At 27.5% G+C, this 16,896-nt stretch overlaps 1 protein-coding gene across 1 annotated transcript; it reads left to right on the forward strand.

The window, feature by feature from the left end:
• Positions 1-14,018: 14,018 nt before the first annotated feature.
• On the forward strand, positions 14,019-16,281 carry OCT59_018722 (uncharacterized protein; the record flags this gene model as incomplete). Its single annotated transcript, XM_066135581.1, has 8 exons — positions 14,019-14,168; positions 14,258-14,282; positions 14,348-14,496; positions 14,576-15,008; positions 15,100-15,335; positions 15,665-15,737; positions 16,026-16,036; positions 16,108-16,281. The coding sequence occupies 8 exons, from the start codon at positions 14,019-14,021 to the stop codon at positions 16,279-16,281; spliced, it is 1,251 nt and encodes a 416-aa protein (XP_066004855.1).
• Positions 16,282-16,896: the final 615 nt, after the last annotated feature.

Below are 16,896 nucleotides of genomic sequence, written 5' to 3' on the forward strand. Positions count from 1 at the left end.
TACAAAAATACTATAAAAAAAATCTTAAAGACACACATCTTTAACTTTACTTCAAAACTATTATTCACTTACTTTCTTTAAAAAAATCTAATTGATTTTTTTTAAAAAAAAATAAATTCGTAATTGGTATTATTATGAAAAAATGCTCGTACCCCATAAGTATTAATCCAACTGCTATGAAAATATTTATCTAAATATTTTCGACCTTGCCGAACAACTTTACTTAAGCATGAAAAAGTGATTTCATTTGACCAAAGTGCCCAAATTACGCCCTATAATCACTGATCGGGAAAATAAAAAAAAATTAAAAGTGCGAAAATTGCTCGTATTCCGTAAATATTAAACTGATTCTTATGAAAATTAATATTCAGGTAGTTTCGATCTCGCCGAACAATATTACTTAAGCTTAAAAAGGTGATTTCATTTGACTAAAATGCCCAAATTACGCTCCGAATTTAATAAACAAAAAACGTAAATTTTAAGTTAATATTAAAATAAAAAAATGCTCATATGCAATAAATATTACTTCAACTGCTATAAAAATTCAAATATAAGTAGTTCGACCTTATTAAACAACTTTCTTAGATAGTAAAATATGATTTGATTTAACCAAAGTACTGAAATTAAATTCTGAAGTTGCTAATTGCTGTACGAATTTTTATATTTTAAAAGCTAATTTTTGTAATAATTTTCAAAAAGATAGTGCTAATGCAAATAAAATTAAAAATATAAAATGGTTTTTACAAGTATAAAGAAGAGAATAAATTTTTTATTTTGAGAAAAAATTATAAAACGTATATTACCAAATATTGTAATAATTGTTGTACAATATTTCAAATTAATATATATAAGGTAAATATTAAATTTTATATACAATTTTACCTTATTATTTACCGAAACATTTGTAAACTTATATTTGATTTTACCTTATAAAACCGGAAACCTATTTTAACTTTATCTTACATATCCGGAGACCTTTATTTGTCATATATATAATTTTACCTTTATCTATTAAGAGACCTAAAAATTTTTTTTAATATAAATTTTACCTTATATTTTCGGAGACCTCTATTAGAAGTAAGCGGGGTCCTCTTACAGCAGATTGCAAAATTGTAAGACCACCCAATAATTTTTTAATTTGAAAATTTGATATTTTGAATTTTTCAAAAACCAGTAAAAAATCAAATTAAAAACCTGTTTATTCAACTCCTTAAATAAAAATAAAAATATATCATATGATTCAATATAAATAAATTACTTTAAAATCTATATTAATTTTAAGGAGTTAAAGTTATTACCAAAATAGCATATCCGCCAATTTGCAGAATTTGCCGATCATCAGTTATGTGGTGCAGTACCGATTAAAATTGATCAAAACCCATTCCTATGTAAGAAAAAATGTCAAAAAATATATAAAAAAACTTTTAAGACCTCTCCCAAAATATTTACCTCTTTAACCTGAAGCCAGTAGAAGGAGTTTCTAGAAAAAAAAGAAAAAAAATATTATAAAGTTAGTTTATTAAAAAAAACAAAAGAAAAACTTTACAAAATTCAGAATATTTAATGATTTAATGAAAAAAAATTAACTAAAAAATAATTAATAATAAATATCAAATAGATTTTAATTAAACAACTAATCAATACATAATCTAAATTTGCTAAAACATCATTATTAATATTTAGAGTTATTTATTTATTGAAAAAATTTTTTTTGAATAATTTTGCTTTCTAAATAAATTTTTTTTATAAACTATAAAAAAAAAATAAAAAAACAGCTCCAAGTTGTATCTAATATAAAATAATTACAAATATACTTGCAAAAATTCTCAACTTACTTGATGTAAAAAACTGTTTAAAAAGTTGATGGAGGTTGATGAGGAGTTTAATAGGGAGTTTAAGAAAGAAAAAAATTTTTTTAACGCTACTTTTTGTTGAAGTAATTTCTTAATATTTGTCATATGATCATGTAGCACAAGTGTGATCATTTTTGCAAAACTTAATTTACCTAATTTTTATTAAATTATTGTCAAATTCCTTAATTTAGACGAATTTTGTTAATTCCGCAGATTGGCGGATATGGGTATTTAAACTTGCTTTTTTACTAATTCTTGAAAAATTCAAAATATCAAATTTTCAAATTAAAAATCATAGGGTGGTCTTACAATTTTGCAATCTGCTGTAAAAAAATAATGTGAGTTATCTCCTCAAGAGAAGGGAAAAATACTAGCGTATATGGAAAATTTCAATCCTGCACAAATAGCAAGAAAAATGGAATGTGACTCTACCACAATACGCAGATTTATTGACAAATACAAGAAGACTGGAAAAACTGAAAATTTATTGCATTCAGGATGGCCATCTGCTCTCAATAATAATGAAAAAAATGCACTCATTAATGAAGTTACTAAAAATTGATGTGAACCTTTACATGAAGTTATTAATAAATTGAAGTTGAGTTGTAGTCTAACAACTGCTAAACAGACACTATATGATGCTAGAATTCATTCCCATATTGCCACAAAAAAGCCTTTTATATCAAAAAGGTATGCATCAGTTCATATTAGTTGGTGTGAAAAATATAAAGAAATAACAGCTTGTGATTGGGCACAAGTTATTTTTTCTAATGAGATTGGAAAGCAGTCACGACAAATAAGAGTTTGGAAGAATACAGGAAAAAGGTTTAATACTGAATGTTCGACACTTACCTTTAAAAGTGGTCAAAAATCAGTTATGGTTTAGAGATGTTTTGTGGAAGAGATAAAAGGACCATTGATTTTTTGTGATGAAAATAAGGAAGGAAATGAAAAAATTAATTCAAATACATATGTTAAAATCATCTCCATCCATTTCATCATACAGTTTGCGAATTAACAGTAAGGGTCAACAAGATAATGCACCCATTCATACTGCAAAAATAACTAAAGATTGGTTAAAGAAGTGATTCTTTCTGGAATCATCTGGAATAAAGTGTAAAAGACAAGTTTAAACAGCATGATTTTCACTTAACCACTATTCCTGCATGATTAACTAGTATATACCAACTATTGGATGTATTTATAAATAAACCTTTCATCTCTTGAAAATAAGCATTTGTAAAAAATTAAAAATAAACACTTCTGATAAGCACCCCCAAAAATTGTGTGAAAAGCTAATGACTTTTCATAGTATAAATGAAAGCGAATTACACCTGTAACTATTTCTTAATTCTGGTGAAGTTTGTGGGAAAGCTTGCACTCAAGCAGAAGCATTATCCTTATACAGAATGTGGAAAACCTACAGGTTCAGTTAGTAGGTGATGTCACCAACATATTAGAGGTTATTATCAGATTCAATATTATGATAAACTTAGGAAAAAAGCAGAGAAGTTAGAACTTGGTATACTATCCATCTTCCTTTAGTTCTTCTGGTCCTTTAGTCCTTTGGTCAGCTCCTTACTCTGTTTACCCTAAGTCTAACTTAAGTCTAACCTCTACTGTCTCAAAGTTTTTACTCTGCTATCCCAAAGTTTAACCTAGCAAGAGGTTATATTTTTTTCATTTAGCAGGAATTAAGGAATACTACATTTAGAGTCTTTCCTGCAGGTTAGACTTTGATTAGATCAAAACTACTTAAGAAGGGATTCCTGTATAGATATGATTTCTGCAAGGTTAGACTTAGCATAGTAGTAAAAATTGTTAACCAAAAAGGGTACCAAATGAATCACTTTTAGAGTATTATATAAAATGGTATGTCAGAATGGATTGCTAAAACGTGCCAACGGCATTACAGATACTTTGTGTCCTTCATTCCTCTGGCACTTATAAAGGCAATCTGATATAGCATAAAATCATAATACTCTATGAAGAATTCTGATATGGTAAAAAGACCCTGTAATGCTACTCATTTTACATAGCAGGAATGCCTTAATAAAATACTCAATTAAGCTATCTTAGGAATACCTAATGTTAATTTATATTAGAATACAAGGTGAAAGGGTCTAAGGTCAAAATTAGCATAATAATAACATATAATAGAAAACAGGGTAAGGAGGACTGGAAAAGAAATCAGTATGGTATTATATTTGCTGCACCAGGTCCCCTAAATCTGTCTATATTGATTTTTGATTTTTTTTATAGAAATTTTACATTATAATAAATAAGATAGAAATAAAAAAAATTATTTTTTTAAGTTTATATAATGCAAATATAAAATAAAATTTTTATTAAAGCTCTATATAAAGTCAAAATTCCACTTCTAAACATTAAAAATTATAACAATAAAAATTGTTCTTCATAACAAATTATACATATTTTATTAAACTTTTCAAAGTTAAAGTACAAAATTTTTTAAATTTTGTAGTTATATTGAAAATGCAACTTATATGAGCTGATTTGTCTACTCTGCATTAAAAAGAGTTATTGATTGATTTTCACAATTTTTGTTACTCAAAATTGTTTTGTAATACCAAAAAATCATCTTATTGATAATCACTTGACTAAATAATAAGTTGAACAAAAATTTACATTTGCAAAACTTAAATTATTAAATGTAAAAGAGCTGTGAAAAAACCCATTTCACTAATAAAAAACCCATTTTTCATATATATGGAATTTTTAACATATATTATTAAAAAGTAAGTATATTTTAATAAAATATAAAGTAAAATAAAAATTTATATAGCCTTAATAGCTATAAATATCAGGAAATTTGTTTAGGCATAATTTAGTGTAATATTTCGGAGGTGGTGTAAAATTTCGGAATATTACACTAAAAACGTAATATTACAAAAGTTTATGCTTTTAAATTTGAATAATTATAGTAATTTATGAATATCTTGCTATTTACTGATCCAATCAAGATGACCTATAGCTCATTGGAATCAACTCATTAAGACGAATCGAATTAAGGTTGCTTGCCGAAACCTTCTTAATAACTGCCGAAACCTATACGGAAAATGCTGAAACTATATTAAATCATATTAAAAATCCTGCCAAAACTTTGCCGAAATGCCGAAACCCCCATTTGCCAAAACTGCTGAAACCCCTGCCGAAACTATAGTAAACATATAGTAAAATCTTGCCGAAATTTATCGCAGGATTTTGGAGAGGTTTTGGCAAGCAACCTTAAATCGAATGGTAGTAAATTCGCATTTATACAGTTGATAGAACGTTCTATAGTATGCAATAAAGTTTTAAATTAATAGAAAGTCATCTATCAAACATAGAGATATGATTTACTACCATTTGATTCGTCTTGATGAGCTGATTTCAATGAGCTATAGATCGTCTTGATTGGATCAGTAGATAGCAAAATATTCTTAAATTACTATTATTATTTAAATTTAAGAGCGTAAACTTTTGTAATATTATGTTTTTAGTGTAATATTTTGAAATTTTACATCACCTCTGAAATATTACACTAAATTACGCCTAAACAAATTTCCTGATGATATACTTGTGTCCAAAATTATTTTAGTATTACGGAAATACGTAATTACATAATTCTGTAATTATTAAGTAATTCATTAGAAAACTCCGTATTCTGTAATTAATTTCAGACTCCGTAATTAATTTCGTATTACAAAAATATTTGGCCAGAATTAGCCTTAATTTTGGTTGATTTATACATAAAAACTTTAATAAATAATAACTCAGCACCCAGTGATCCGTTTTAGACGATCTTACTACCATTTAATTCGTCTCGATAAGACGATACTAATGGTAGTAAGATCATTTAAATCCAATCACTATATCGCGCTCCAATACTAGTGTTCTGAACAGATCGGATTAGACTAGATTTGAGTTAAATCTGATCTGATCCGAATTCAAATCAAATTAAATCAGATTCAATCCGATCCGATTCAGATCCAAATTAGATTTGATTCAATTCGATCTGAATCTGAATTAGATTTGATCTGATCCGATCCGAATCCCAACTGATTTGATTTGATCTGATCTGGATCTGAATCAGTTTTCATAATTAAAAACGTTTTTTGCAATGTTTTTTTATTAATATTGTTAAAAGACGTTGCAAAACGACTTTTTATGGCAAATTATCAAACAAAAAAACGTTTTGCAACATTTTTATTAAACAATTGTGAAAATGATTTTTATTGGTAAAATTATTAAATAAAAAACGTTTTCACAACATTTTTTTTTTATATAGTTAAAATCCGCTGCGAAAAACGTTTTTATTTCGTTAAATTATCAAATAAAAAATGTTTCGCAACGTTTCTTATTAATACAATTAATAAATATTGCGAAAAATGTTTTTTTTGTTAAATGCATAAATAGAAATGTTAAACGGCGTTATTTTATGAAAAAAGATGCTGTTTTAGCATCTTTTTCATTTTTTTATCAAAAAAGGTGCTGAAACAGCATCTTTCGTATTATTTTATGAAAAAAAGATGTCATTTTAGCATCTTTTGTATTATTTTATCAAAAAAATACTAAAACAGCATCTTTTCGTAATATTTTATAAAAAAAAGATGCTGAAATGGCATCTTTTCGTATTATTTTATCAAAAAAGATGCCAAAATGGCATCTTTTGTATTATTTTATAAAAAAGATGCTATTTTGGCATCTTTTTCATTTTTTTATCAAAAAAATGTCGAAATGGCATCTTTTCGTATTATTTTATGAAAAAAAGATGCCGAAACGGCATCATTTATATTATTTTATGAAAAAAAATGCTGTTTCAGTATCTCTTTCATTTTTTTTATCAAAAAAATGCTGAAACAGTATCTTTCGTATTATTTTATAAAAAAGATGCTGAAACAGCATCTTTTCGTATTATTTTATGAAAAAAAAATGCCATTTTTGGGGGCCCGTTAAAGCGAGGTAGAATTACGTGATTTAAAATTATTATAATTTGATAAATTTTTTATAAACTAAAATTAAAGTGAACTTGAAAATCATTAAATAAGTGTATTTCAGCCTGCTCCACAAGTTTACTTAGGGAGAAAAAGTGGATTTTGAACAATGTTTTTAACTTTACATATGAGCAAACAAATTTTGCTAATCATACCCAAAAAAGGATAGATCAATTTTAACGAAATTGAAAAGTTGAATAAATCGAAAACGGTGTTCTAAACCTCATTTTGTGCTCTCTAAGTAAACTTGCAGAACAGGTCAAAATGCAGCTAGTATATGTTTATTTGGAAGGTTTTATATATAATAAAGAGTTTTATTTAAAAAAAAGAAAATTTCGAAAGTCACGTGATTCTACTCTGCTTTAACAGTCCCCCATTTTTGGCATGTTTTTCATTATTTTATCAAAAAAGATGCCGAAACAGTATCTTTCGTATTATTTTATGAAAAAAATACTGTTTCAGCGTCTTTTTCATTTTTTTTATCAAAAAAGATGCTGAAACAGCATTTTTTCGTATTATTTTATAAAAAAAAGATGCCAAAACACATCTTTTAATATTATTTTATGAAAAAAAATGCTGTTTGGCATCTTTTTCACTTTTTTATCAAAAAAGATGCCAAAACAGCATCTTTTATATTATTTTATGGAAAAAAATGCCGTTTCAGCATCTTACTCATTTTTTTTATCAAAAAAGATGCCGAAACAGCATCTTTTGTATTATTTTATAAAAAAGATGCTGTTTCGGCATCTTTTCATTTTTTTATCAAAAAAAATGCTGAAACAGCATCTTTTCGTATTATTTTATAAAAAAAAATTGATTCGCAACGGGTTTTAATCATTTTAATAAAAATGTTGTGAAATGTTTTTTAACTTAATATTTCGCAACGTACACAGGTCGAAATATGAAAAATCAGTCATCAATCGGTCATATGACTGATTGGTGACTGATTGGTTACCTATTAGTGACCGATTCTTTCAATCTGTTACCTATCGGTCACCAACCAGGCATAGATTGTCAATCAGTCACCAATCGGTCATATGACCGATTGGTGACTAATTGATTGCCGATTTGTTTACAATATTTGATTTACATATTAAAGTTAAAAAATTAGCATTATAGTCTTATAAAGCAAGTTAAATTATACTTAATCTGAACTTTTGAGTTTATTTTGATAAATATATTAAGTTTATTATTGACAATCAGTCACCAATCGGTCACCAATCTGACATAACCGATTGGTGACTGATTGGTTACTGATTGGTTTACAATATCTGATTTTTATATTAAAGTCAAAAAATTAGTATTATAGCTTTATAAAGCAAGTCAAGTTATGCTTAATCTGAGCTTTTGAGTTAGAGATGCGATCCGAAATCCGAAAATTCGGATCATCCGCCTATCCATCCGATCCGAACGGATAATGGATGCATCCGGATGGATTAAGGATATCCGTTTTAATCCGAAACAGCATCCAACGATCATACAGAGATGCACAATAGCTCATTCGAATCGTCGTAATGAGACGATTTGAATGAGCTATTGTGCATCTCTGTACGATCACTGGATGCACAGATATTCGGCAAACCGTCAAAAATCAGCATTTTTTATTTACGATACTACCGATTTTTGACGGTTTGCCGAATATCTCGGCATCAAACGATCGTACAGGGATGCACAATAGCTCATTCGAATCGTTGCACTTAGACGATTCGAATGAGCTATTGTGCATCTCTGTACGATCACTAGATGCCGAGATATTCGGCAAAACGTAAAATTTTGCATGATCGTAAAATAAAAATGCCGATGTTTCACGTTTTGCCGAATATCTCGGCATCCAACGATCGTACAGGGATGCACAATAGCTCATTCGAATCGTTGCACTTAGACGATTCGAATGAGCTATTGTGCATCTCTGTACGATCACTAGATGCCGAGATATTCGGCAAAACGTAAAATTTTGCATGATCGTAAAATAAAAATGCCGATGTTTCACGTTTTGCCAATTATCTCGGCATCCAGTGATCGTACAGAGATGTACTATAGCTCATTCGAATCGTCTCAATGCAACGATTCGAATGAGCTATAGTGCATCCCTGTACGATCGTTGGATGCCGAGATACCCAAAATTTGAAGTTAATCTGGATTATCCGAATTTAATCCTATGATATCACGGATTGTAAAATTTCATCTGGATCGCATCTCTATTTTGAGTTTGTTTTGATAAATATATTAAATTTACTATTGACAATCGATCACCAATCGGTCACCAATCTGACATAACCGATTGGTGACTGATTGGTTACTGATTGGTTTGCAATATCTGATAGTTTTCAAGAATTTAGGATTTTTATTTATTCTTTAATATGAAAATTGGCTACCAAATGAATAGCCAATTAGTGACTGATTGGCTTAAAAAAACATTCATTTAATAAAGATAAACAGCATTCCGATTTACAAATTTTTTAATTGTAAATATTGAGAAAAAAAATTATTTCCGGATCGTATTATTTGTCCGAAAACCTGTTCGTAGTCGGTAAATTGATAAGTCAAATAGTCAGCAATCGGGTAGCAATTGGTTAACAATATTGCTGATCAACTTCTTTTCCTGCAATTTGTGTCACTCTGAATTGAGTGAGATGTGATCCGTAATCTAGATCATTATCCGATTTGAAAAAAAAAATTCTTTTTTATGGACGAAAAAAATTGCCAGACTTTGAGAATTGAGGTAAGGGAGGGCTGAGCGAGGGAGAAGGTTTTTCTTTTTTTTTTAAATATATTTTTTTCTTTTTTGTAGTGTTGCTATGGGAAGGGTTCGTATGAGATATCTGATAGAAAATTTTTTTTCAGAAATTTCCTAAGATTTGTATAGGATATTTTTGATAAATAGAGATTTTTTTTTTTTTTTTTTTTTTTTGATTTCTACGCATTTGTATGGGAAGAGTTCGTATGGAATATTTTGAAAGATTTTCTAAGAGTTTGTATAGGAAGAATTTGTATGAGATTCTTTGATAGAAAATTTTTTAAGAGATTTTCTAAGAGTTCGTATGGGAGGAGTTTGTATGGGATATCTGAGAGAAAATTTTTTTAAGAGATTTTCTAAGAGGTCGTATGGGAAGGGTTCGTATGGGATATCTGATAGAAAATATTTTAAGAGTTTTTCTAAGAGTTCATATGGGAAGGGTTCGTATGGGATATCTGATAGAAAATTTTTTTAAGAGATTTTCTAAGAGTTTATATGGGAAGGGTTCATATGGGATATCTGATAGAAAATTTTTTTGAGAAATTTCCTAAGATTCGTATAGGATATTTTGATAAATGGGCGGACTTATAGCAAAAGGTGGGGCTCGGACAATCACGTGATTTCGAAAAAAATCGAACTTTAATATTATTGGTTAATTTAATAAATTATAATTTATTCCATCATTTTTAAAGATTTTTAAAATCAATTTTTTGCAAACTAGGGTAAATTTTTGCAAGGAATTCATTAAAAGCATTAGTTTTTTTCTAAAGCATCTATATTATTTGTTAAATGCAATAATAGAAAAATACAAAATTTGCAAATTCTTAAATAAAAAATTTTTTTATTAATATATTATAAACAAAAATTTTTTTTTTCTGAAAGGTTAAATAAAGTAATATATAATTAAAATAAAATTTCAAAAAAAAAATTTTGGCCAAACCCCCCCTTTTGCTACAAGTCCGCCCAAATAGAGATTTTTTTTTTTTTTTGAGATTTCTACATGTTTGTATGGAAAGAGTTCATATGGAATATTTTGATAAAGATTTTCTAAGAGTTTGTATAGAAAGAATTCGTATGAGATTCTTTGATAGAAAATTTTTTAAGAGATTTTCTAAGAGTTCGTATGGGAAGGGTTCGTATGGAATATCTGATAGAAAATTTTTCTAAGAACTATGTAAAGATCATCAAAAATCGGAAAATTTTTCGTGATACTAATGCAGCATACAGTATAAAAAAGGATTGATAAAAAAAAAATTAAAAAAATTTTTTTCTCTGTTAATTTCAAATATGGTAATATATTTCTCTCTTTTTCACTTTCTTATTTGACCAATTTATTTTAACTATACATTAGATTCGTAGATTAATATGGGAAGAATTCGTATAAGATTCTTTGATAGAAAATTTTTTTAAGAGATTTTCTAAGAGGTCGTATGGGAAGGGTTCGTATGGGATATCTGATAGAAAATATTTTTAAGAGTTTTTCTAAGAGTTCATATGGGAAGGGTTCGTATGGGATATCTGATAGAAAATTTTTTTGAGAAATTTCCTAAGATTCGTATAGGATATTTTGATAAATAGAGATTTTTTTTTTTTTTGAGATTTCCACGTGTTTGTATGGAAAGAGTTCATATGGAATATTTTGATAAAGATTTTCTAAGAGTTTGTATAGAAAGAATTCGTATGAGATTCTTTGATAGAAAATTTTTAAGAGATTTTCTAAGACTCATATGGGAAAGTGGTTCACATATGGGATATCTAATAGAAAATTTTTTGAGAAATTTCCCAAGATTCGTATAGGATATTTTTGATAAATAGAGTTTTTTTTTTTTTGAGATTTCTACGTGTTTGTATGGGAAGAGTTCATATGGAATATTTTGATAAAGATTTTCTAAGAGTTGTATAGGAAGAATTCGTATGATTAACTTTGATAGAAAATTTTTTAAGAGATTTTCTAAGAGTTCGTATGGGAAGGGTTCGTATGGGATATCTGATAGAAAATTTTTTTGAGATTTCTAAGAGTTCATATGGGAAGGGGTTCGTATGGGATATCTGATAGAAAATTTTTTTTGAGAAATTTCCTAAGATTCGTATAGGATATTTTTGATAAATAGAGTTTTTTTTTTTTGAGATTTACGTGTTTGTATGGGAAGAGTTCGTATGGAATATTTTGATAAAGATTTTCTAAGAGTTTGTATAGGAAGAATTCGTATGAGATTAAATTTGATAGAAAATTTTTAAGAGATTTTCTAAGAGTTCGTATAGGAAGGGTTCGTATGGGATATCTTTGATTGATAGAGATTTCTTTTTTGTAAAATTTTTTAGGGTGTTTTTGATGGAAATTTTTTTTTTTTTGAGATTTTCTAAGATTCGTATAGGAAATAGAGAATTTTTTTTGAAATTTTAAGAATTTGTATGAGATATTTTTAATAGAGAATTTTTTAGAATTCATACCATTAATTAAAAAACAATATACTTTTTATTAAATTTACATTAAATAAATTAAACAATTTTAAAAAAATTTAGGTCTCCGAAAGTCTAAGGTAAATTTTAATACAAATTTAAAAGTGAGAGACGGTAAAAATTGAAATTTTTTCTGGAGATGTGATATTTATCTATTATTAACCAATTAAAATTCGGTCTGATCTTTATGCACGTGACCTGATCTTAACATGCATATAAATTACCAAACTCGAGTTTGTTTATTTTTCAAAAAATATACACGCTCTTTCTTTTCTGTTTTGTTTTTTTCTTATTCTCTTTACATTTTACAGGTATATTAATTATTGTATTTTTGTCATTAAATTTATTGTACTGACTATATTTTATTTTATAATATTAACTTTATCACTTTTTAATATTACTAATGTAATGTTATATTTCTTTATTTTTACTAACATCATCATGTATTTTTCTTTTTTTTATATATTTTATCAAACTCTTCATAATACTAACTGTATTTATTATTTATTTGTACTTTACTACGGTTACTAACTTTTTATATTTACTCTTTACTATTTATTAAATATTACTAACTTTATCAGTTATATACTAACATCTGTTTTTAAAAAAGATTATGAATGGTTTTTATTTTAAATATTAATTATTTATGTTTATTTACACTACTTATTAATATAAATAAATAAAGACACTATGTATTTTATTATTTGTAGAGTTTATAATTTTAATAAATATTATTATGTGCTGTAATAAATTTTATTATTGGTTATATGATTACTACTAGAAAATTTTACCAATTGGTTATTTGACCATAAATTGACCTATAAATTGACCATAAATTGACCATAAAATTGACCATAAAATTGACCATAAATTGACCATAAATTGACCATAAATTAACCATAAATTAACTATAAATTGACCATTAATTTACCATTGATTGACTATAAATTGACCATCGATTGACCATAAAATTAACTATCATTTGTCACCAATCGGTCACCAATCTGTCACCAATCTGTCATCAATCTGTTACCAATCTGTTACCAATCGGTTACCAATCTGTCATAAATCTGTCACCTATCTGTCAACAATCAGGCAGCCTGATAGGTGACGATTGCTGATTCATGGCGGAAATCAGGTGATCAATCGGGCAGCCCGATTGGTATCGTATAGGTAAAATCAGGCATCAATGCAGGCACCCGATTGGCTGATCGATTGGTGACTGATTTGACACTTTTCGACCGGTGTTTACTAATCTGCCATGCCGATCTAATTGACCAGACTTTGATCATCCTTAATCAAATCTGATCTGATCTGATTTGAATGAATTGTTAATCTGATTTGATTCGATCCAAATCAGATCAAATTTTTTTGATCTGGATCAGATTACAGATCATAAAATCTATGATTTGATCTGATCTGTCTCAGATCAGATTCGTGGATACAAATCAGATCAGATTTTTTTTGGAACATTATCTGATACCAATAACTTTTAAATATTTATAGCATAATAGCTCCGTCAATTTAAATGCTAGAAAGATGATCTTACCGCCATTAGAATCGTCTCATAATGTCGAATCGAATAGTGGTAAATTCATTCAAATCTAATTACTAGATCATGCTCCGACACTAAAATTCATTAAATATTTATAGTAAATTAACTCCATCAATATCGGTGCTATAAAAATGAAGCACATATCATTAGATTCGTCTCGATGAGACGAATCGAATGGTAGTAAAATTATCAAAATCTGATCACTACAATTTTGTAATTTCAGATTTCAGATTTGCCAATTGAATTTTGAAAACAACTATACTTGAGTATACTTACGTATAGGTAAATCAAGTAGATCATCACACATAAGAGTTAAAAAATGATTATTTTTTTTTCTCATATTCTAATATTTTTTTTTTCTTATTCTCACATTCTAATAATTAATTAATTCTCTCTTGCCAGTCATCTTTTTATCAATGGATAACGATGACAACAAAAATAATAATAATAAAACCAGCAGCAAACGTTCTTTAGATTTTAATAATTTAAAACGCCTAAAACCTACTACTAAATCTAGTACTAGGTCTACTAGATCTACTAGATCGTCAACAAGTATAAATACAGAAGTAATTATTTTAATTTTAAATTATTATATATATTTGGTTGTAAATTATTATGATTGTATAAATATACTTATATAATTAATATCTTTTAGATCAACGAACAAAATAATTTGAAAGGTTTTATTTTAGTTTTTTTTTGAACTTGTGTGAACGAATATCTAAAAATACATTATAATTAACAGATACCAAAGCCAATCATCAAACAATTTCAGACGCTTCACAAATAGAGACTCCAAAAAAGACAAAAATTGCAAGGTTAGATTTGTTTCGTGATAGAGATATTGATGAGATTATTATCAGTACCAATAAAACTACCAAAGGATCTTCTCAAGTAATATCAGTTATCAATTTTGTTATTGTTTATATTATTCATTATTAGTTTATTAAATACATTTTATTGTTTTTATCAGGCAATAAATGAATCATCAACAATATCCTCTTATATCCCTTTAGTGGTAATTTCTCCTCCTTCCTTCTCTCCTTCTTCTTCTATTAAAACAACGATATCTGATAAAGCAGCATCTGGTAATAAGGCAGCATCTGGTAAAATATCCTCTTATATTCCTTCAGTGGTAATTTCTCCTCCTTTTTCAATTAAAACAACGATATCTGATAAAGAAGCGTCTAATAAAGTAGCGTCTGATAAAGCATCTGATAAAGCAGCATCTGGTAAAACAGCATCTGGTAAAGCAGCATTCGGTAAAATAACATCTGGCAAAGCATCTGGTAAAGCAGCATCCAGTTCTAGTAAATCATCATCATCCAGCGTTAAGGCAGTGATTAGTAAAGAATTGCCATTAGATAATAATGTGACAACATCATTATTTAAAGTAACGGATCAAGGTTAGATATGATATATACTGTTTGTTCATTATTGTTTTGTTAATAAATTATCAAATTGGTTCTTATTATTCTTATTAATGATAATTTATAGCAGTTAGTTCTGGTGAATTTGCCAAATTAATACAAATTAATCAAAAAACAGCATCAAAACTCAACACGATTATTAATAATCAAAAAAGGTTTAAAGCTATGTTAAATGAACAAAAAGACCAGATTTCAAATATAATGTCGGTATTAGATTCTCATCGCAACGTTGAAACTGAAGTCGAGGTTAAAAAAAAGGGTAAAACGAAAAAGAAAGACAAAAACTCAGATGAATTTTATCACGTAAATATATGATTTAAAGTTATGTATTTCTTTATATTATTTACTAAATATAACAATTTGTATGTATTAAGAATGCGATTAAAGATCTTTCTTATGAATTATTTCATGAGCATTGATGAGTAACCGACTGATAAATGAAAAATCGCTTTAAAGAAAAATTAAAAAATGATGAAACATCTGCCAAAATACTCATGAAGTTGTTCAGAAAAGGAGTTTCGTTCGATTATTTGTGAGATGATAGAATACATTTATAAGTAAGTAATATTTGTATTATATATTAGTTATTAATTGCCAAATTTATAACAACTTATTTATTTTATTAAATATAGTTACTTGCCGCAAATTGCGTTAAAAAAGATTACTACATTAGAAAATTGAAAGAAAGTTTATGGAGTACTTTCGGTATTAATAGAATAATGCCATTCAAAGATAATTTCAGCAAACAACAGATGCGAATATAGAAAGCAAGTAAAAACATTTAACAGGTCCATGAAGATTTATACAAACCGAGCGACTCACATGATCTGTCATCTGATATTTATATTTCGTTAATAATTAAATCAGTTTTTGCATCTAATAAAGAGCATGCCATTTGGGTTCAGTCGGTATTAGAAGTTATATTTGATGAGGAACACCTTTCGTCAAAAATCGATACAGACATTGTCGATTAATGGACTGAAAATATAACAGATACAGATGTGGTAAGTACTTAACTGAATTGTATGTAATGTTTTAAATTAAATTACTAGTAATATTATATTTCTTTATTTAGGATTCTGAAGAATGTGAATATGAATCTTCGCCCAAAACACCTATAACACCTATTGACGATGATGATGAAATCATTGAAGTTGATCATCGTGTTGATGATGTTTATGATAAACATATGACGGATGATAATCAAGCAGCTGATTTAGAAATTGCTGATTTAGAAGGAGAGCAATAAAAGTTCACGTGACTTTTATAATTTGATATTATTTGTTGTTGTCATTTTTTGTCTTCTAATCTATATGTATTATTCTAGTATGCATTATGTATCAATTGCAATTTAGCAATATTATTAATAATATTAATATAATTATTTCGTTTCAGTTCGTAGAAAGATCAATCAAGTGATTCAGTTGTACAAATCATATTCCCACATTGTTATGGTTATGTCACCAGGGGGTCTTGTGTCTAAACGAGAAGAAATTTAGTATAGTTGGGGCACGAACAAATCATCAAGTTGTTTCAAATTGAGATTTTAAAAAATCACGTGATATATATAACACTAATTTGCAATTGGTTAAAAATCAAACCATATCGGGAAATGTTTTACTTTATTAATCATCAATATTTTCAAAAATAAAATCTGGAACAAATCTTTCACAGCTTTTTTTCTTTTTTTAGCTATTTTTTGACAGTGTTATGCTTGTCTCTTTAGTCGTGCCATGGGAAAAAATTCTATGATCTACATTACCTCTCAGCCAGTCATAGTTCTGGCCTAAATTATAGAATTTTGTCAATTTCTGGCTGGAATTAGATGTTTCAAATCCTACTGTTTATTAAGAAAATACCGAAC

The sequence above is a fragment of the Rhizophagus irregularis genome, chromosome 28 (genome assembly GCF_026210795.1).
Source record: "Rhizophagus irregularis chromosome 28, complete sequence".
Classification (NCBI taxonomy): Eukaryota; Fungi; Glomeromycota; class Glomeromycetes; order Glomerales; family Glomeraceae; genus Rhizophagus; species Rhizophagus irregularis.